This window comes from Mus pahari, chromosome 5 (genome assembly GCF_900095145.1).
Source record: "Mus pahari chromosome 5, PAHARI_EIJ_v1.1, whole genome shotgun sequence".
NCBI lineage: Eukaryota > Metazoa > Chordata > Mammalia > Rodentia > Muridae > Mus > Mus pahari.
Window position 1 is genome coordinate 104,014,939 of NC_034594.1, and position 23,973 is coordinate 104,038,911.

At 39.9% G+C, this 23,973-nt stretch overlaps 1 protein-coding gene across 1 annotated transcript in view; it reads left to right on the forward strand.

Annotated features, from left to right (window-relative positions):
* Thsd7b (thrombospondin type 1 domain containing 7B) overlaps positions 1-23,973 on the forward strand; it is an 872,787-nt gene that overhangs the window by 285,236 nt on the left and 563,578 nt on the right. Inside the window, exon 3 of the mRNA XM_021198560.2 lies at positions 15,218-16,028. Coding sequence (XP_021054219.1) covers positions 15,218-16,028 — 811 coding nt within the window. The remainder of the gene's footprint in view (positions 1-15,217; positions 16,029-23,973) is intronic.

Below are 23,973 nucleotides of genomic sequence, written 5' to 3' on the forward strand. Positions count from 1 at the left end.
ACGACAAGCAGAGCTGATTCATGAGCTGCAGGGTCAGCGGCAGACCCTTTCTCAAAAACCAAGGATACAGAGCAATCTGGACGACACAGTGGACACTGATCACTGCCTTCCATATGGACAAAAGTGAAAGTATAGCAACAAACGTACAATTGTACACACACTGACCAGTTCATATATTGCATACTATGCAACAGACATGCACACACACACACACACACACACACACACACACACACACACACACACACACACAGAGAGAGAGAGAGAGAGAGAGACAGACAGACAGACAGACAGACAGACAGACAGACACATGAATAAGTAAAAATAAATCTTTTAAAAATAATATATTTTACATCTTACTTCACCAGATTTTGCTCCTCAAAAGTTTATCTAAAAACAGGTCTCCCTCCACAATGATCCCTAGGAATATATATTTTTTTTACACTGAACATTTTTTATGGCCTGAACTGGATTAGGTAATTAACCTCAGGAAAAACAAGTGACAGCAGAGTCCTCCGTTTCTCTGGAGATGATGCAGGTTTGCATTTCCTTTCCAACCTTAAGTCTATCAGGTGACCTGCTACCCTCCAGTAAGCATTATTTTCATTATGTAAATGTAAAGCACCCCTATCACACATAGGACATTTCTCCAATTCACTTTCTTTAGCCCTTGAATTCCCACAAAGCACTCTGGGAAATTCCAACCATGCAGACACTAAAATGAATTGATACAGGCTGCAAGTCACTGCCATGTGCCCACCCATCTGGGAAATGGTAATTAGGATGGATTTGCCCAGTGCTCTATTGAACAGAACTCACATGTCCTCTGGTGCCGTCAGCCCTTGGGTTAGAAAGAGGATGCATTTATTATTATTTCTCAAATTCCCCTCCATTATTATATGCCTTTGTGACTACTGCAGCGAGTATTCACCATAGCTTGAAAACCCAGGTACACAAAGAAAATGATTTCCTTTGTTTCTCCCTAAGTTAGCTTAATTGTGTATGTTGAACCTTTCCTATAGCCAAGAGTCTTGTCATTTTATGGCATGTGAACCTGTCTTAGCTATCAGTTTGTGGATCAGTCCATCATCCCAAGAGGCTGGGGTAACTGCAATTGGGGGCTTCGGTCATTTTCCATGTTGTTAAGTTTTTTGACCCAGGAAATGCTCAGAGACCTTCAATTGCTCTCCTTGGTATCTCAGGTATGTCTCAGATGCTCCAGGTAGCAGATGGGTGGGAACAGGGCTTTTATTTAAAAATAAGATCATCTTTTCTCTATGAAGATTTGTCTTTTCCAAAAACAAAATGTACCCAGGTACAATGTTCCTTTGGTCTCCTAAGCCACCCAATGAAGGGCCTGGGTCTGGTTCCCCTTTTAGGAATAAATAACAAGATTGAAAATTTTCCAATTGGGTGTAATTGTGATAACATAGCTGCTGAACATCCTGGTTTCCAGTACAGACCCCACATCCTGACAAGTTAGTCCCTGTCTTAGTCAGGGTTTCTATTCCTGGACAAAACATCATGAACAAGAAGCAAGTTGGGGAGGAAAGGGTTTATTTGGCTTACACTTCAATACTGCTGTTGATCACAAGGAAGTCAGGGCTAGAACTCAAGCAGGTCAGGAAGCAGGAACTGATACTTTCTTCCCCTGGCTTGCTCATCCTGCTCTCTTATGGAACCAAGATTACCAGCCCAGAGATGGCACCACCCGCCTTGATCACTAATTGAGAAAATGCTTTGCAGCTGGATCTCTTGAAGGCATTTCCCCAACTGAAGCTCCTTTCTCTGTGATAACTCTAGCCTGTGTCAAGTTAACACAAAACTAGCCAGTACAATTGACCCTTTGTCAACTTGAAACACAAACACATCACTAGTAAGCCTAAACCCTTAGTTTNTTATTCATCCCCAAGATCTAAACAACTTTAAATGTCCCACAGTCTTTACATATTAAAAGTTCAATCCCTTTAAAAGATCCAATATCTTTTAAAATTCAAAGTCTTTCAAAAATTCAAAGTCTCTTAACTGTGGACTCCAATAAAATATCTTCTTTCTTCAAGAAGGAAAATATATCAGGACAGAGTCACAATCAAAAGCAAAAATTAAACTCCAACTGTCCAATGTCTGGGATCAAACCTACGATCTTCTGGGCTCCTCCAAGGGCTTGGGTCACTTCTCCGGCCATGCCCCTTGTAGCACACACATTTTCTTCTAGGCTCCAGCTGCCTGTACTTCACTGCTGCTGCTGTTCTTGGTGGTCATCTCATGGTACTGGCATCTCCCAAACACTGCATGATCCATTCAGTCCTGGGCCATCAATTGTGACTGAGGCTGCACCTTCACCAATGGCCTTCCATGGACTCTCACAGTGCTGAGACTCAGGTGCTCTGCATGACCTCTTCATGCCTTCAAAACCAGTACCACCTGGGTAACTCAAGTCCAGCCACAGCACAAGGTACAACCTTGACTATCTCTGGAACACAGCCTCTGTGCTCTCAAAAAAAAATTCCCAGATGTCACCTCAGTGATGCTGGTCTCTTCTCAATCACTGCTAATTTCTTAGCTCCAGCTAACCAGCATCAAACGTCCCAATAATGCAAAGGTTTTACTTTAGTAGTTCTGGTATCTTGTTAATCACAGCTGACTCTTCAGCCACAGCTAACCAGAACCACAGAATCTTCACAATCAAAATAGCAATGGCCCTGAAAAGAGTCTTTAATCTTCCCTCTGAAATTTCAAAAGCCAGGCCTCCATCTTCTGCACTGTTCTCAACATTATCTTCCAAGCTCCTACACAACATCCCACAGAGTTCTTAACACTGAATAGATCTTCTAGCCCAAAGTTCCAAAGTCCTTCCACAGTTCACCCCAAAACATGGTCAGGCTGTGACAGGAATACCCCACTATGCTGGTACCAATTTGTATTAGTCAGGGTTTCTATTCCTGGACAAAACATCATGAGCAAGAAGCAAGTTGGGAGGGAAACTGTTTATTCAGCTTACACTTCTATACTGCTGTTCATCACCAAGGAAGTCAGGACTGGAACTCAAGCAGGTCAGGAAGCAGGAGCTGATGCAGAGGTCATGGAGGGATTTTTTTTTTTTACTGACTTTCTTCCTCTGTCTTGTTCAGCCTGCTCTCTTATAGAACCAAGACTACCAGCCACAAGGGGGCCTCCCCCACTTGATCACTAATTGAGAAAATGTCTTGCAGCTGGATCTTGTGGAGGCATTTCCCCAACTGAAGCTCCTTTCTCTGTGATAACTCCAGCCTGTGTCAAGTTTACACAAAACTAGCCAGTACAGTCCTGAGGAAGAGAGTTTTCTTAGGTTAGTCCCTGAAGATGGCGTTTCCTTAGGTTTCTAGGCTTCCTCTTGAAGAGGACAGTAGTTGTTCACATTTACCCCTCGAGAGCTTATCTTCTACACTTGTCCTCCTTTAATATTTTCCTAGAGATCTGAAAATAGTATCCTAAAACCTGTCTTAATGACTGTATTCATTCATATTTTATTCATTCTGTTAAATTTCTTGACAGATACTGAAAGATAGTTAAGCCTCTTGGAATTGGAGTTGCCATGAGTCTGCTTTGCAAAATTGCTTTATGGAACTGCATTGATATGACTTGCACATCTTTGACATGACTTGCACATCTTTGAGTATAGTTTCAGGTGTGGTTCCATGCTGATCACGATAATGAGCCTGTGACCATAACAATTGCATCTCTATAGTGTTAAGCATCGAAACAATAAATACTAATAACAGGCTCGGGTGAATAGATATGATCTGTGTCCTTGGAACAAAAAAGACATCTTATTGGATGAGTTTCCTGAACCATTTTAATTAGATGTGTGCTCAAGCAAGAAAGAAAAAGAATGGATACTACATATGCAATTGTAAATGACGGAAATGTTTTTCAGGGTTCTATAGAGGGGTATAACTAATAGAGTGTAACCAATGGCTTACAACTGAGAGGGGTTGGTCAATCTAACCACAGCCATATACACGCTGGAGAGGCTGAGCATCTAGTAGTTAGTTCCTCAATCCCACAAGTCTGTATGCTTCCTCAGTCCCAGAATAGTGCTGAGAGCATGGAGGTGTCCCTGGGCAGAGATAGTCCTCTGTCTACATTGGAAGGCTGAAGATGCCTGAGTCTGATGTCAGTGATGGCAGAAGAGGAGTAGCAGGACAGACTCAGAGCAAGATGCCATGCCAGACAGGCAAGCAGCACTGCTTTATCTGTCCAGGATTTCATATCTGGGGAGGGCTTAGTCCCTCAGTTAATCCTTTCTGGAGACACCCTCACATCCCACTTAAAGTCATTCATCTTAGGTGACTCTAGAACCAATTGAGTTGATTACACACAATGGCCAGCCATCACAAGTATTTGAAACTTGAATTTATCATCACTCTAAATTTTATCCCATGAATGTAAGCCAGAGGGACACAAGAGAAGATACATGTATACAGGTTTTTCCCTTTGGTAAACTCTACAATCTATTGATATGGAAATCTTCCAGGGGTGACAATTCTAATTCTATTGGACATTTTCAGCCTCTTACCTTGCTATTTTCAACAATCTGTAATTCTGACTACTCATCAAGTGATGGTTTAGTACTGGGGATGTTGTATGAATGGAACCATTGCATTTATGCTGAATACTTAAATCAAATGAATTGAGTGATAAACAATAAATTAATATTTATTAATAGGCTGTCCCACTCTTAAAGTGCTGAGTGATGTTTTTATGAAAGAATAAATTGTAATTAGATGATAGTGAATTCTTTTCCTAAGGAAGTGACTTAAAAGGGTGAGTAGGAATAACTCTACTGTGGAGTGTGCAGATCTTGATTTAAGACAGAAGTAGTTGACAGAAATAGGTGAGAGAGGTTGGAAAGATTATTGATTGATACTAAGTGATCCAAATCATTAACAGTAAGAGAACAGATGACTGCTGATGAGACAGGTGCCTGAATGTCAAGCTAAGAATTTTTTTTTGTTTATAGCTACATAACTCATTGAACACAGAGACATAGAGCTGGTACCCACTAGAGCCTTCTACCTGCAAGATACACAGGTACAATAGTGACACCAAAGTTGTAAGAGTAATCAATCACTATTTGGTTGGATTTCAGGCTCACTCCATAAGATGGAACCAATGCCCCACACTGCTTGAGTGGCCAAGAACCTGAGATCAGATGGGCCATGGCTATAGGGGAAAACTAAATTCTATTGCTATGCTAACTCCTAGAGATATTCTGCTACACTCATAAATCAGTGTCTTAGTAAGCCATCATCAGAGAAGATTCCTTCTGCAGTAAAAGCACATAAATGCAGAGACTCTCAACTGGACAATGTGCAAGTAAAAGACCTTGAACTACTCAGTCCTAAATAGAATGTCTCCATCAAATCCTCCCCCAGCTCAGGGATCAGAGAACTCTGCAAAAGAAGAGGTAGAGATTGTAAGAGGCAGTGAGGCATGGAGGACCCCATAGACACAAGGTCTTCTAGACCCAGCAGGACTAATGCACGTATGAACTCATAGGAGCCTTGGCAGCATGCTCAGGGATGCCAATGGTCTAAACCAGATAGGGTCTCAGTACTGAGAGGACAAGTGGGCACAAGCCTCCATGATGACACCTTGTGGGGGAAAAATTAGTATCCTCTATTTTCATCTCCCTGGGTATGCAGACTATACATTAGGGCATGCTCCAAGACAACTGACATAAAACAAACTCAGTGATATTTTGGAAGATTTTTTTTTTCTCACAATGCTTTGTCTGGACTTTTGTTTCTTACATGTCTTTTGCTTATATATTATGATTTCTAAGTATGTGTTTTAATGGGATTTCTATGTGGGAATGTGTGTGTCTCTATGTTTTTGTTTCTTGTACATTTTCTTTTGGCATATTTGTATGCTTGTATTTTTGCTTTTTGTTCTACTCTGTTTTTTATTTTTATTTTAAATTTCTGTTAGTTTTCTAACGAGGGTGAAAGAAATGGCATGGATTGGGATGTGTATAGAGGTGGAAATATTCAGGAGAAGTTGAGTGAAGGATAAACCTCTTCAGAATATACCAAAGGGGGGAAATATATATTTTCAATTAAAATAAGAACTTTGTTGTTCTTTATTCTGAAACAACAAGAAGCTGTTAATAGATTTTAGTGTAGAAATGGCATTTGAAGAATATGCCCATCTAGAATACTACAATATTTACATCATTCAGGAATGTATTACTGCAGCAGTGAAAACGCATCCATGTAGTGGTAAGATGAGATGCAACAGTAGAGCCTGGGAATCCAAATCGGATACCAGTCCATTCATCTGTGAGATACAGAGGGATGACCATGACTAAGCAAGTGATAGTGGGTCAAAGGTGTGTGACCAGGTTCCAGAGACATAGAGGTAAGGCTCTAGAATGACAGATTGGTCTCCAACTTTGCAAATCTTTATGACCCTACAGCATGTTCATTAGATTTTATGTGGCAGATAGGAGATTTTTATCATTTACATAGGAAAACGTAATGTGATTATGTTGTCATGATAGTGATGTTTTCAGATACTGTTATCAGGTGCATTAACTCAGAAATTATTTTTCTAAACAAAATGAAGACCTCACCTCGTCATATGTGGCTGTTTGAAATGAAAAACAGTTGTCCTTTTAAAAATGAAACAGACTGAAAATTCTGTTCAACAATTGCATCTAGAAATACCTGCTACTAGAAAGAGCTATGCATTCAGAAGCAGATATGCTCTGTGTCTATATAACAATGACGGTTTTCGTGGAGTCACTAAGAATTATTAGCTTCAGTATGCTCTTTGTACAAAAAGCAGATGCATTTTCTGAGGGGCTTAACAGGAATTGAGATATTCATATGCTAGCTTACATTTTTATGCCTTTGTAGGGCATGCTTTCTTTTCCTTGAGCTCTAAGAGACATGGAATGAAGTCTCCTCTTCCCAGCCTGACATTTATTGATCCTCCCTTGTATAAATGGAACTTTATCCTCATTGTCTTAAGCAGGGACACGTCTTAAAAATCAGCTTCCCATGTATGTATTCCAGCTTGTGTGGTGTGAAGCAAAGTCATTTCTCCCCCGCCTGAAGTCTAACCAATGCCTAGGTAGCCAGGAAATTAGGGAAGAAAGTTGTGCAGCAGCATTGTGCAAAGTCTAGATCTTCTCTCTTTATGGCACATATAGGCTGCTGTCTTACTTCCTTAACCAATACAAACAGCTGAATGAGTAATTTTCTTCTGCCTCACCAGCAAACCCATGGGGCTTGGCTGAAGCAGTTCCTGTAAGTAAAGTCAGAGTTGAGTGGAGCCATATTTATGGCATGAGAACACCCCATAAATATCTCTTGACAGGTATCAGAGCCCAGTGAGTTCTAAAGCCGTCTCCTGTGCCAAACCACTGAGCAGTGACAGAACGGACAGAGAACTTTAAGACAGAGAAGAGAGGCAGGGCTTGTGGGCCCTCATGGTCATTGCATTTATAGTCCCTCCACCTCTCCTAAATGTATTTTGCTTCATGGCCTTTGTTGTTACAAATGGCTCAAAATACATCACTTTTAAAAATAGTTATACTCTAGTTTAAGTGTGAAAGTTTTTGTAACAAGATAAAATTGTTGATTTAAAGTATTCTTCCATTTCAACTATTTCTTATCTAGAAAAGCAAAACTCTATTATTCACATGTATCATGTACTTGAGAAATAGTAGATGTGCAAAACAGCTATTGGTTTAATTCTTTTAGGGACACATACTTTCTGCCCACTGCTGAGGGTTCCTTCTTGAGATAAACCTCTGGACTCTAATACATATGCTCAAGCAGTACTTCAGGCTGTGTTTCTCTGCATACAAAAGCAGGATGGATTGCCATTCCTGTAAAAATGTGTGAAATGCCTCGATCTGCTCTCTGTTCCATGTGGGAGGATAAGGGGCAGAAAATTCTCAGCAGTTCCGCATCTGGGCTATGTGAGTTCAATGTGCTTTGCAACTTGTTTATTCAGTTCCTCTGCTGACTCCTCCCTGAAACTGTGACTGGTGAGATGATTATTCTTCCTCTGCAGTTGTAGACTTGTAAAAAGAGAAGCCAGGGCATCCTATGAAGGTCACTGACCAGACGTATGAAAATAGAATTGTTAGTCTTCTACAAATAAGTATGGAACCTTGAATATACCATTGTTTTTTCTATACTTTACCTCCTCCTGAGAAATGTTCCCTTCCCACTCTTGGGTTCTGGGGAGTCAATGGATCAGGTTTTAATAATCTTAAAAGACTCATGTCCAGGAGGCCACAAAGCACAGTCAATGCAAGAGTCATGTTTAGACCTTAGAATTTTTGGAAATTATGACTCAAATCAGACATACCAGTAAGCAATTTTTAAAAGATGGCTTTCTGTTTTTGTGGCATTTTTCTCTGTTCGTAGCAAAGAACAGATATACTTCTGTCTGTTTGTGCTCTCCTGCTCCTTTTAATGGATCCTGTATCCACTGGCAACTGATAATTTGTAATAAAAAGTGATAAATAACAGAGGTGCTTTGCTTTTAAGTCAATGGCATCTGTCCATAGAGATGAAGTGGGTTTACAATGTACTATTAGTGTCAAACAAAACTGTCACAGAGAGCGAGCTGGGAATGGTAGCAATGTTTGCGCTCAGTTCAGTAAGGTATAAACATCCCATCCAGACATGTCTCATGGACTCATGGACCGCCATGAAGGACACTCAGAAGACCTGATCATACCCATCACATGAAATTGTGTTTGCTACCTCCTGATTTTTATTGCTAAGTTATTTCAAGGGTGTGGTGGGATTATTGAAATATTTGAGCATGCATATCATACAGGACATGACTGTACTTTTTGAAAGATGATAATATCAACATAGCATTTTATGGGTTGTAAAATGAGCAAATGTGTGTGGGGAAGGGGGTTGTTGGGAATGTATGTTCTGTGGCCTGATTATGAATGTTAGAGGTCAACTTATAGGAATTCCTTCTCTCTTTACACAACATGAGTCCTGGGGATAGAAGATAGAACTTGGTTTGTCATTTGGGGGTTAGTGACCAGCTGCTTCATCCACTTAGCCACCTTACAGCCCTCTTTGAGAGCTTTTTGAAGTCCTGTGTGGTTCTGTGAATTCTTTGATGTGGATTTCTTGACTGTTGGGGTAGATTTAGACATTGACCACATAGTGTTTCCATATGTGCCTGCCTCATGACTTCTTCCTTTGGGGTCTGATACTTTCACCCTAATGAGACTGAGAAAGGATATCGGATCAACACAATGTTTATGTAAATACAAATAGGCTAAGAGCCTTCTTGTGAACAGATTGCCAGTGATTCTAAAAGACAGCTAATGTCTTGTTAATTTTATATTTCTAGGGTCTGTAATACTACCTTCCATGAGATAGGTGGTGACTGCATATTATAAGAGGATGAACACACTCTACCTCAATCTTAGGTCTTAAGGAGTATTAGTGGTTTCTTAGGTAGTGTCCACTATATAGGACATGCCTTACGTTAGTTCTATTACTGACATAGGAGCTTTTGTTCAGAAAGGAGAGCTCTTCTGTAGGTTTTCAGCTCCTTCTTGGCAATGAAGCACCTTACAAGTAAGTCAATGTTGTTTTATGTCAGATTTTATGATGTTGAGGTTTATGAGTGCTCTGGCTAAGTAATTATCCACCAATAATCTGCTTAAGATACTCAACCCTACATTATTATTCATGTCACTCCTTCAGCCTGTTGCCCAAGTTAAAAATAAAACAATGTCAGGATAATAAAAGCCGTGGCTAGGAAAAATGAATAATAAAACAAACATCTCTTCCGATTGCATGAATGGTATTAAATCAGGGCTGCTGCTTCCGTCAGTGCCAAGTGTCTTGCAAAGCTGTGGAGATTGTTTTTATTTTACTCTGACCTCAAGAGTCCCAATTTTTCCTTGAGTATAGCAGGGATTGGAGCAGATGCCACACCTAAATTTAGACCTTCAGCAATCTGTCTCAAACAGGGTGATTTTGATCGGGTTATTCATTCATCTACACTAATCCAGTTAAGAGTAACTTAATTAAGAGAATGAAATCTGCCAGCCCTTTTCTGTCTGCAGAGGAATGTTGTGCTACAGCACTGACATATCTGCACAGGGTGCCAAAACATGAGCAGAACAGTCTAGAACTCACAGAGCCAAAGACTTGAAAATGACCCAAGAGTTCCTGTTACCCTTCCATCTCCAAACAACTTTCTTGGAACCAGAATTTTAATCTGTTTATTAAAAGTGTTATAACTTAAAACTGTTGCAACAGTTAGTCCAAGTAAAGAAAAGAAACATAGTGGAGTGATAAACTAAAAAAAAGAGGGGGGAGACGATGATACAGCTCTGTCACACAATGTCTCATTAAGGCTCAGGGTACACTGCAGAAGAGGGCTCAGAAACGTTGTAAGAGTCAGTGGTCAGAGACGACCAGAGTAGAAGACTCTCTCCTGGACCTGATAGGCTGGCTGCACTCATGAACACAGAACATTGGTGGTTGCATCCACAAAGCCTTTATAAGATCCAGCCTGTCACCCACCCCTAGATGAGGAGCTATTGACATCTGATGCCTGCAGAAAGAGGGGATGGCCACATACCATGAACATATAGAAAGAACTGATGGGACTCAGTGGTTGGTGAGGAGAATGCCATGGCGCGTGAATTAGAGGAATTGGGTGGGGGAGGGGGAGGGGCAGGGAGACGGGGAGAGAGAGAGAGAGAGAGAGAGAGAGAGAGAGAGAGAGAGAGAGAGAGAGAGAGTCAGAGGAGTTGGGGTTGATAAGATCAAAACAAATTGTTTGAAATTTCCAAAGAATAAACAAGTAAATAAATGAATAAACTTTAATGCCTAGCAAGTAATTCAAAAGTACCTGCTTCTTCCTCATAGAGATGACAGGAAGTTAACTGGCCCAACTCTGCTTCATTTAACCTGGCCCAGGTAAACATGCAAAACCCAATAATACCTCTACTCCTTGTATCAGAAAAAAAAAAATTCTCTAGAGTGATATATGACAAAGTAATTGTTTAAAGAAAAACTGTCCTAGCTAGCAACTAAGCTCTGCATGGCTTCCTGCCTGTTTCCCATTTAAAATATGTGCAGTTACTGACATGATGTTAAAAAAAAAATAAAATGAGTTTCTTTATATCATTTAGTTAGTTATATTATCTGAATATGATTTTTATTTTACCATATGTTATCTTTTGAATCTGCTCTTTTAAAGCTTACATTTGTGTGTGAACTTGGACTAGGGTTATAAAATATCTCAAATTTAGGCATATTTTATATAAAAGCATGTGTTTTGGAATTTTTTTCCCCCCAGAATTGCAAAGCCCCTCAGGTCTGTGATTTTAATTCATGGGTACTAAAAGTTCATTGCTGACTAAAACTGAATAAAACATGAAACCTTTATTTTACTCATGCTTGAGAAATGCAAATCACTACAGGTCACCTGCCCAGAGCTCTGATCTTGTGTGTTTTGTCTACAATTTGGTTTTCGTTTGTCCCAAGCATACAGGATTCACTTTGCATTGGCTTCTTATTTGCTTGTTATTGTCTGGCTTCAACATTTGCTTCAGCCTTTCTATACAAACTGTCCAGTGTTTACAAACACACACATTTCACAACCTAGAAGGTGGTGGAGTCTGTGAACACCCACTACTGTTATTACCGCCTGTAGTAATATCCAAGGAATACAGATGAACAAACCAGCTCCCTTCCCTGTGACATGCGTCAGATCTGTGATTGTAGCAATTTATGCTTATTAATAACTACATTTTGTCTTTCATTGTTCTGGTAAAATGATGCTATTTGGTAACATTTTGTGTAGATGAAAGATGTAAAATCTCTCACAAGAATGGCCATGTATAAGGTTTATGGTATCAATAGTTTCAACTAACAAAAAAATGAGCTACTAAATTTTGAAAGTAACTGAACAACTTTCAATGAGAAAGCTACTAGAATGATAGAAAATGCCTTAGTTAAACACTTTTTAAAAATACAGTATCGATTTGATAGTGTATTTTGACTGAATGAAACTTAATAGTAGCCTTTTCAAGACTGAGTTATAACAAATTGACTTTTCTTTTCTTTTCATTCTTTAATTCACACCAAAAGTCCTGCATGGAGAATTGAGTGTATTTAATGCCTGAGCAAATAGAGACACCCTGATAGTCATTTTCTTAAAGCCCAAGACAATTTACAAAATGTTTCCTTTTATTATCTCTAATTATTTTAGTATCTTATGATTGATTTTATATGTAAGCTCTACCACCATCATATAATTTTTTGAAATATGTCCCTATAGAATGGGTCTTTTATAGAAAACAACACAGTATCTAGCACAATGAACAGTCTGTAGGATATATTAAAACGAAGTGGCTCCATACCATCTAAGCTCCAGAGCCTGCAGGCTATAGTCAGCTAGCAAGTATCTCCATTACCAAGGTATAGCTTTGCACGCTCTATATGAAGATAACACTAAAGACAATTCATCAAGTAGAGTAGTTTTGAGAGTACCACTTTCAAGTCTAGTTACTTAATCATGGTTAGTCATATTGGGACGAAATGCTGAAAGTGAGCAGGCAAATGAACCCTCATTGTGTTGACCTCGTCTATAAATGAAACAAATATTGTCACCATAGCTTGACAATGCAGTGTTATCATGAGTGTTAGGTTTATGTATTGAAAGTACCAAGAATATTATAATGAGATACTATTTTCCTGCTAAAATGCCAAACCCTGCTATAGTACCCAAATAGGTAACCCAAATGCAGATAACCTACTCCTCTGGGGATATATGGGTGATGCCACTACTCCACTATGTCTATGGAGTATTCATAAACACGTAACTGATTGACATGCATAATATATCCCATGAAGTGATTAAGCTGCATTTGGAGTGGCCTATGAGATTTAGAAATAGGAAGACTATATCTTCTTTCCCACCTGGTATTAGTTACTCTGCTTCCTCAGATGCAGCGTATCTTAATGACCTTCAGAGTCCTCCTAGTGGGCATAGGTTGTATAGTTAACTTTGCTAAATATCCTCAAGTTCAGGTTGCATAGGTAAGGAAAGTGAAAGGGGGTATTACTTTTGTCCTTTGGTGTGACATATGGTTATTTTTTGTCCTTGTGAAACATGCATGATCAAAGATGAGTGATGGCTCAGTGTTTGAAGTATTTGTCCTGCATGTATGCGGACCTGAGTTCAATCCCTACAACCCATGTTAGAAGACTGGTCCAATGTGGCATATGCTTTCAGTCTCAGTTCTGGGAAGGCAGAGATAGGTAGACGCATACAAGCCACACAGGCTTGGCATCTTGAAGAGCTCTAGGCCAGGAGAGACCTTGTCTCAAAAGAAAGAAAATGAAAGATGAGAGAAAGAAAGGAAAGAAAAGAAAAGAGAACAAAAATAAAAATTATGGCTGGTGCTCTGACAATGTCTTCTGGTTTCCATATATGCTTCACCTCCCTGAGAGAGACTTTGTAGACTAACACCAGTGGATAGGCAAGCAGACAAGATGAAAAGAGAAATTTCTCCAATGGATCTCTTGCTTTTTACACAGAAACTCTTTAGTTAAAGGATCTGCTAAGGTGGGAAGGTTGGCCTGGAATTTGAACCTATCAGAAATCAAAACCAGTTAGGAATTGTGGTTTGCACAGTCATTCCAACTACTTGGGAGGAAGGGGCAGAGGCAGAGGCAAGGACAGAGAGGCAGACAGGCAGATGGGCACAGGGATAGTGGGGCAGAGAGAAAGGCAAAGAGGTAAAAGGGCAGAGAAGGGCAGAGGGGTAGAAGGAGAAGAATTGCTTGCTCCCAGGAGTTCAAGGCTAACCTGTACCACACAGAAAAACCAAGTGTCTTTAGAAGTGAGTAGTATTTCATTTTAAAGACTAAAAGTAAGGAATCGTCAGTGAGATCACAAAGCTAATTCTAGTTTGGACTGTCATAGATGTGTGTGTAGATTTGTGTGTGTGTGTGTGTGTGTGTGTGTGTATGTGTGTGTGTGTGTCTGTGTGTGTGTGAGTGTAGTGGATAAGTACAAGAAGTATATTTAACAACGACAACAACAACAACAAAATTTGTAAAATCCAATGTGAATCTCTAGAGCTTCAGAATGGGCTATTCTAGCCATATAAAATTTCCCTGAGATGTATAGACTTCAAGTCTAGTTAATTTGATTGTGTGTTTGTGTGTTGTGCTTTATATAAAGTTTTAACTATAAAGACCAAGTGTTAAATAAACAAACAAATACCCATCCTATTTCCAGGGACAGAATTTCCATAGTCAGAGCATACACCATATGCTTTCTCTCTGCTGTTCTGCTTGTTAGATTTCGTTTTCTTCCTGAAATTAACCAAAGGAAAAGCCAACCCAAACTGAGAACAAATTTAGAAAATAAAAATATATCAGCGTGTTTCAATTTTTTAAAAATGTATTCTTTTTGAGCTGTGTAATGTGTGAGCTGAAAGAATTTGAAACGTAAAAACCCTACCTCAAAAAAAATTAGTTTTAGGATATTTCTTTTAAAAATACTTTTATTCTTAACAGTTTTGTGAATATGAGTGTTTTGTCTGCATGCAAGTCTATGTAATGGGTGCTCACCTGGTGCCTGAGGTCAGAAGGCAGCTTTAAATTTTCTGATACTGGAATTACAGACACTTGAGATCAGTGGGTGTTAGGAATTGGACCTGAGATCTCTGGAGAGCAGCCAGTGCTCTTAAGGGCTGAGCCATCTTTCCAGACCCTAGACTTTTCACTGATAAATTACCTAGATAGAATGTTTTAATATTAAGTTAGAAGGATTAATATTGAGTTATATATAAAGGCTTGGAAACATAACAATCATAAGGGTTGGATTGTTTGTTAAATGGTGTTTCCTTGGCACTGAATAGTAGCATTGGTACTTAGAACACCTCCACAGGTTAGCACTTTCTTTATTTTCCACTTTCCATGACTAAAGAAATAACCTTCACAATAGTCAAATAAGTTTTAGTAGTTTGTATTTCTGATCATAGATGGAAGGTGATTTCCATGATCTTAAACTGAGACAAAGTGTCCAACTTCAACCTGCCTCCATTTCATGTCAAATTTGTAATTTTTGTAGTACGTGTGTTGTGAAATACTTAGACTTCTCTTTCCACCAGAGTTGAGGAATGATGGCGAGCCTTGTTTTCCTATCTCAGGTCCCTGGGGAAGGTGTGCAGGTGACTGCGGACCAGGCGGAGCCCAAAGTCGTGCTGTATGGTGTTTTCACATAAAAGGGTGGACGAGTCCCATGTCGAACTGTGATGAGAGCAGCCGACCTCCAAAGGAAAGAAGCTGTTTCCGCGTATGTGACTGGCACAGTGACCTGTTCCAGTGGGAGGTTTCCGACTGGCATCGCTGCCTTCTGGTTCCTGGGACCCAAGGTGAGCCCAGGCCTCGGGCTGTGGAATGTATGACCGCACAGCACGGTCTACAGCACCGGACAGTGCGCTGTCTTCAGAAGCTCAATAGAACCATGGTGGCCAATGAGATCTGTGAACACTTTGCTCCTCAGCCCCCCACAGAGCAAGCCTGCCTCATTCCTTGCCCCAGGGACTGTGTGGTATCTGAGTTCTCCCCATGGTCCACCTGCCCTGAAGGATGTGGGAAGAAGCTGCAGCATAGAACTCGTGTGGCCATTGCGCCCCCTCTGTATGGAGGTCTGCAGTGTCCGAATCTCACTGAGTCCAGAGCCTGTGAGGCTCCAGTTTCCTGTCCTCTTGGGAAAGAAGAATATTCCTTCAGCCTAAAGGTGGGACCATGGAGCAAATGTAGACTCCCTCACCTTAAGGAAGTCGACCTCAGCGGAAGAAATATCCAGGATTTTAGCTCTGATTCAAACGAGCAAGTCACCCTAACGCATCAGAGTTACAAGGCACACCACCACTCCCAGCCTGGGGATGTAATGATAGGTTTTCAAACCAGGCAGGTGTGGTGTACCAGAAGTGATGGAAGAAACGCCCTGTTAAGGTAGGATGTCCTCCCTGCTTGTCTTTCTTTAATCTAGGATATCGTAGTGAGCTCACGTGTAAGAGTTCTTTGTAATCTCTATAAAGAGAAAATAATTGCAATGTGAGAGTTTAGAAGCTTTTGTTCCACTTAAATTTTATGTTTCTCTTAGGAATGTCAGACGTTTCATGGCAGCCAATGTTTTAAACTGTTTTTGCATTGTTCTTTTTGTGTCTATCTGTCTCTTCCTCTTTCTGTGTGTCTATCTCTGTTTGTCTCTTTATCTTTCTATCTTCTTCTCCTATCCTGCTGTGTGTGTGTGTGTGTGTGTGTGTGTGTGTGTGTGTGTGTGTGTGTGTGTGATGAAGCGGGCAGAGCACAGTCCCTAGCACAATCCCAAACAGGACTAGTCAGTTTTCTCCTTCCACCATGAGGGTCCTGGAGACTCTACCTCATGTTTTCAGGCCTGGCAGCACGTGTCTTTGTCCACTTAGCTATCTCACCTGCACCACATTGCTTGAAATTCTTGTGTGATTACTAACACCATCCATCACATAAAGGTTAAGTCTTTCATTTCAACATTTCATCCCAATGTCAATAAATACAAATGGAGGGCTTTAGTGACTATCATAATAGAACTAAATGGTTTTTATGCTAAGAAATCAGCTTTGCTCCAGGGTCTGAGATATAAATACATCAGTGTTCCCTGCCTTTAACAATGCACCTGTGGTGTTTCAAGTTTATTTCTGTTTTAATTTCTTTACAACATTTTTCTACCACGAGAGACATTCTTGAATATCTGAGTTGAATATGTTTTTATACTGGTGGCACTGTTAAACCCAAGACTGCTTTGGTTTTTAGTATTGCTTAATCAAAAATGAAAGCTTACATAAGCAATAATTAAAATTACTTTCTGTATAGGGAATACCCTTTTAAAAGCAACAATTTAGATCTCAAAATTGTATAAATGTATTCTTTTAAATATGTAGTCTAAGACATCATAAATGAGCTCAGAACAATGTTGAAAATGTGGTGTGTTTCCCTCCCTGCTACTTAAATGGAGATGTTAGTAAATTTTGACACCCCACAAACACACACAATTGAGGTACCTTTCAATAATATTTAAATTGCCAAATAGCAAAATGCTATTCTCAGGCTGTAATCATTATCATCAGTGCCTCTTTCTTGAGATCACAAAAGAGGCCCTCCCCTGTATAGTAATGTAATGATGGTGTTTTCTCCATGGTGCTTCACAGGTGAGTATATTTCATCTCTGATTCTTCTTTCTGATTCATACCATAAAACAACCCACAAGGACATTGAAGACCAATATTTGCCACTTTACAATCTATTTCTGAAAAGCCCAAAAGATTAAATAGATGATTAGGATAATTTATTTGAACACATATGTAGGATTCTTTTTTAAAATAAAACATTGTGGTTTTAGTATTTCATACTTCTTTCATGAACAATTCAGGCAGACAGACAGAAAAAGAAAGGAAAAAAGAAGGAAAGAAAAGAAAGAAAGACAGACAGGCAGACAGAAAGAAAGAAAAAAGGAAGGAAGGAAGGAAGGAAGGAAAGAAAGAAAGAAAGAAAGAAAGAAAGAAAGAAAGAAAGAAAGAAAGAAAGAAANGAAAGAAAGAAAGAAAGAAAGAAAGAAAGAAAGAAAGAAAGAAAGAAAGAAAGAAAGAAAGAAAGAAAGAAAGAAAGAAAGAAAGAAAAAGAAAGAAAGAAGGAAGGAAGGAAGGAAGGAAGAAAGGAAGGGTGGGTGGGTCTCCTCCATGCCCAAGTCAATTCTCAAAGTCCCCAGTGCCTAAACAGGAGTTTAGGTCTCAATTTAGGAGGTACAAGCACAACATGAATTGGCGGTGATTGAAGAAAATATTAATACATTTAGAGCCCAGGGCTTTGATCTGTCTTCACTCTTCTTATACACCAGGGAGTGGACAATTAGACAGTATCTTGCCCCCATCATTGCACTATCTTCCACTATTTGAGTCTCAGCCTCTTTCTTCAATATCCTGGGGACTACTGTTCCTTATACTGTATTCAAATTTGGGTTTTCAGAATATCCCAGAGCTGACATTATATACCATGTAGCCTTTTCTGATTAACTTCTTTTCAGTTACCAGTGTGCATTGCCACTCTTCCATGGGCTATCTATGACAGTCCAGTGATATTGGTGGTAATGTGTGAGTGGTATGTGTACATGTCTCTGCCCACACAGAGGCCCAAGCATGAGAGCAACTGTCATTCCCTTGAAAGAGTTCCTCTCACTGAATCTGGAGCTGTTAGGCACCAAGTCCCAGAAATCCTGATGTCTACACACCCCCAACAAGTCCAGAATTGTGTGTCTGTGAGTGTGTGTGTGTGTGTGTGTGTGTACATGTGTATATATGTATATATGTGTACAGCCAACAAGTCTTTTAATGTGGAAACTGAGGATTTAACCCTCTCCCCTTTTAGCTCCATGCCTTCTTCCTTTACATCACTGATGAATGAACTATTTATTGTATTGTACCACCCATCCTTCCTCCAATCCCTGGCGATCATTTTGCTGACTTCCAGGTTTGAGCTATTGTGAATACAGTTACAGGAAAAAGAAATATACAGATATTTTTGTGTGCAATGATTCAACTCCTTTGTATAGGTCCCAAGAAGTGCGGGAACTGTGGCAAGAATGAGCTTGGCTTTTGGAAGAAACTGTCACATGTGTGGCAAGAGAAACAGCTCAGTGGTTATGAGCACATGTCCTTACTGAGGGCATGAGGACATTCACCAGCATCCACGCTGCTCATTTCCCAGCTACCAGTCATGGCAGCCACATTCAAGTACCCAGCATATAGCAGGGCATTCAAGGTTCTCTTTGACATCTGAGTGTATATTCATACCTATGGCATATAATCCACAGATAGACACATGTAAATAAATTAAATTTAGGATAAAATATTAAAAGTAGAAGTGCCAGAAGTGCCAAGTGCCTTCCAAAGTGCCTGAGTCATTTTACATTACTACAATCAATGCAAATGAACCCCTGGATCTTTGCATCCTGGCATTTGTTGCCACTGTGTGATAATTGATGTTTTAACAGTTGAGTGGTCCTATCTTATCTCTCATTGGTGCTTAGGTGTTTAGCACTTGGTTTTCAGCATTTACCCTTTATGACATTCCCTGAGATTTTTGGAGCTTTGATTTGCTGTCTATTGTTAATTCTGAGGTAACATTCATGAAAATGACCTCAGGGCCTGAGTCTTCCAGGAGCTTTTAGCTGTTACCCTGTTCCTTGATCAACAGCTGTTAGCTTTACCTGCTCTGGCATGGCTGCCAGGTTGGTTTCCACTCTGGCTTTTTCTTCTATAGGCTGTGCTTTGTTTTCCTCTGCTACTTGCTTCTCCAATTTTGGGGTGAGTTAATCGCCTTTGAACATTAGTTCTCTGATGGATCTAAGAAGAATCACTGTTTATTGGTCTGTGTAGCTTCTATGGCCAAGTTCCTTGCCTGCCTGGATGGGTACCAGAAGCCCCTGTGATCTGTTTAACATTTAAGGCAGCATACCAAACCAGAACAGCTCTCTCCACATTATGTCATGAAATCATAGCTCATGAACATTCATTTCATTTAATCATCAAGGGTTATGAGATGCCTCATATACTGTCATGGAATGATTGAGCTGTTAGGAAAGATGGTGTTAGTGAGGGCATTACTGCAGCACCACCACCTACAGCCAAGACAGAAGTGTTGCCCTTGCAAGCCATTCGTGCTTATGGCTGACAGAGCTGACTTCTTTCTGTATGACACTGGGAACTGTGCTGGCATTGCCTCACAGGATTTGATGAAAAGGTAGAAATACTTCTCAAAAAAATGTCTTTCCCTCCCTCCCTCCCTCCATCCCTCCCTCCCTTCTCCTCCCTCCCTCTTTAGTTTTATATAAAGCGTGTATTAATTACACCTAATTGATTCTACAAAGCCATTTTCACACGTGTGTATAGTATATTTTGATCATATGCACCCCCCATTTCTACCACTGTTCCCCTTTCACTCCCGAGGATTCCTGCTCTTCCTATAACTCACATTCATCTTTCATGTCCAGTTTTTGTTTGTTTTCATGATTCAATGAGTATAATTAGAGTTACTACAGGAATGTGGGTTACAGGTTATTTATAGAAGCCTGGACTATTTACCTACAACTGTAACACTGAAGAAAATTTCTCTCCCTCCCACAGCAACCTTTAACTACCTCTAGATCCTTAGGGAGAGGTGGGGTCTATGAGTCCTTCCTCTCGCATGATGGAACATCAACAGGTCAGTGTAAGTCTTATGTAGGTGATCACAGCTGTGGAGGAGGGTCACAATGCGCTGACTATGTCATGCTATGTTACATCATACCCCTAGATGAACCTTTAAGTTTCTCCTAATCCTCTTGCTTTGTCTAAATGTAAAAATCTGCTTGTACTCTCTCCTGCATCTGACTTCAGTCCTGCTGCTTTTTTGCTGCCCCTGGAAGGCTGCAGGGTCAGGAGTGTTTCATTTCATCTGTTTTGACTATGACACCTGCTAGCTTTTGTGCCTACAGCATAGGAAAAAACCTGTCTCCACTTCTGTAATGCAGTTCCTGCAGGGCTTTGGTGAAAGTCACTTTCTCAGTCTAGGACACAGCTTTAATGGATGTCCTTTGCTGGCCATCTCATCGACCACCCTGTCCTTCAATAAACACCCCCCAGCAATTTTCCTTTCATGTCATAACTGCAGTGGAGAGGCAGGACATGGTTCTCTGGGCTATCCTGCTCACTATGGTTGATTTGCCTCTTGGATTTCAATCTTTTTTAATGATCGATATATTTTATTTCACGTGCATGGGTATTTACCTTGGGTATGTGTAAGGGTATCATGTGTGTCCAGTACTCTCAGAGGTCAGGGGAGATGTCAGAGCCGTTGAAGCTGAAGTTGCAGATGTTTGGAGCTGCTGTGCGGCTGTTAATTGCTAAACTTGGACCTCTGCAAGAGCAGCAAAGGCTCTCAACCCTCTGAGCCATCCCTCCACTCTCAGGAACTTTTGTTTTTAATGGTCTTGTACTTCCTATTTTTCCTCTCTTATTCTGATGAGACTCTCTTTCCACTTCCATTTTTACCTTTAAAACTCCAGTCACCTAGCCTGTCTCTAGCAATGGCTACTGGATTTTTATAATACCTTAACTCATGAAATGGAAATGTCTGTTGTGTTTTTGTCTTTACTTTGCCTTTTATTGCCAGAGTAGAAGAACATCTGTGTTGAGAGATAGGAGTTGGGTGATGATGGTGGTAAACACCTTTAATCCTATTACTTAGGAGGCAGACAAATGTAGATCTCTGAGTTTTAAGCCAGCCTGGTTTACAGAGCAAGTTCCAGGACAGCCAGGGCTGCACAACCAAAACCAAACTAAACCAAAGAAAAGCACAAACAAAGAAAGGGAACTACAGGAAAACAGAAAAGGCAACTGTATCTATTTAAAAAGCAATCAATAGATTTTTTTTTTTTTTTGGTTTTTGTTTGGAATTTTTGTGTGTGTGTGCATATCTCTCTCTCTCTCTCTCTCTCTCTCTCTCTCTCTCTCTCTCTCTCTCTCTGTGTGTGTGTGTGTGTGTGTGTGTGTGTGTGTGTGTGTAAAATATCAAATGAATTTATTTAACTTTTATTTTGATTCAGAAAACATTTGGTATGGGCATTCTTTTTAAGACCTATGCTCATTTGGACTGTAAAATCCTCAGGCCATTTTAGTTGAATAAATACAATATGATATCCCCAGAGAGGAACAGCTGAAAGATGAGACATTTTAAGACTATAAAAAGAACCATCACCTCAAAATTTCAGATCAAATTGTTATTTTATTTTATTTTTCTGTGTGTCACTAAACTATAGTTAGAAACACATTTCCCCTTCCTGTTCCTCAGCAAACATAAACAAACCTGAACTGCATTCACACATTCTTTTAACCATTTGTTTTCAGAAAGTACTGGAAGCCCCGTGATTTCCTCCTGTGTTACCGAGAATAGAAATGGAAGATAGTTACTTCTTCTACTACGGTCTTTGCTTTCAGATTTGCTTTTCCTCCTCCTCCGTATTGATGTAATTTTATTTTTAATGTATTGGACGTAAACCAGGGTCTGGAGAGTATCTTGAAAGTGCTGTGAATATTCGTCCTCTTTCTTGTGGGTGGGATATTCTGCCAATATCAGTGAAAGCTAGCTCACTTAGAGAACAGTTTTGGTGTTGGTTTTTAGTGTTGAAGGCTGGTGAGGTATTGGAATCACCTACAGTTGCTATGCAGCAAAGGGGAGTCCTCGTGCCTCCTAGCATTTGTTTTATGTATCTGGGCAGACATTCAGCTATTTCACATTGACAGCTGTATTCTCTTCTTCACCATGCGTTCCTTAATTCTCCTTTTGGCGGTGATATATGTATGATATATATATACTTTAAAACAACAGACTTGGACCTTGACATTTAAGGCTGTTTTTGCACAATACATTTTGATCATCCTTTTGCTACCCAGTTCCTCCTACATCCTCCCCAGCTCCCTATGCACCCAATTTTATGTTCTTTCTGGACCTTGACTTTTCAATGGAGTAAGCTACTCTGTGTTTCTTAAGAGGCAACTAGAGGCTGTCAGTGAGAATTTCCTCCTCCCTATAGTTTGCTACTCTTCAGCCTTGTTTGCTGTTTATTACATCTTTTCTTCCTCCCTGCATCTTAGAATTAGGGGTTTGCTGGATTACCACATTGGGAATGATGGTAGCTCTTCCTTCTAGCTCTTCTGTTTATTTCTCTCAGAGAATTGATTCTTTACTACCTAATGGTTGGATGGTCTTCTTCCTCAGTATACAACATTCATCCATGTGTGTTTTCAGGATGGTTTGAATGCTCTGTATTGCTTTCATCTTGAAACAGCCTTATTTCTTCTTAAAATTTAAAAGATAACATTTGTAGACAGACATATTGGTAGAAGTTATTTACTTTCAGGGCTTGAAATATATCATTCTATTCATTCTGCTAACAGCTCATGAGCAATCTGCCATTATTCTAATATTTCTGTCCTTTTATGTAAGTTGACATTTTCCTTTATACTTTTTTGTATTGTCATGTTTGCTTTGTAATTTTGACACCTTGACTATGGCATTACATGGAGAGACTATTTTCTGGTCATGTCTATTTGAGGTTTTACATGCTTCTTGTATTTAGATGTCTGTTTCTGTCTCAAAGGTGGGGTAATTTCTTGTTGCCCTTCCATTGAAACAATTTGTGGTTTTAGTCATTGCCTAGGCTCCTCCTCCTCTGATGTAGCCTAGTGGTAGCCTCTTGGACCAATGTAAGGGCAGTTCAAAGGTATGGTAATTCTCATTGTCTTCATATAACTGCTTTAATCTCACTGTGTAATCTAGTATGAAATCCTTGGTCCTGCTTTTTGTTTTCTCGTCATGGTGTTTCACTAGTTGGCTTAATTTTTATTTTATTGATTGAGATTTATTTCCAGCATATTTGCTAATGTGTATTTTTCTAGGGCATAACTTCTTGAGCCTGTTGTTGTTTTGTTATTATTGTAAGCATGTATTCTGAAGAATCACATCCTAGAAATACAGTGAAAAGAAAGATCTATACAAATCTTGTTAAATATTGCCATTGTTTTCTTCACAGAGCATTACTGTCTCAAGATTCCAAATGTAATTATTTGGGCCAAATACTTTAGGCCATTTAAAATAACATTCATGGGCAACAATGATTAGAGTCTCTTGAAAGGAGTAAAGGCTCATTGTTATGTCACTGGGTGGGAGGGAGAAAAAGAGGAAGGGAGGGAGGGGTGCAGAGAGACAGACAAGAGACACACAAAGAGACAGACAGAGACAGATACACACAGAGACAGATACAGACAGATAGAAACAAACAGAGACAGACAGGCATACACACAGAGACAGGGAGGGATGGAGGGAG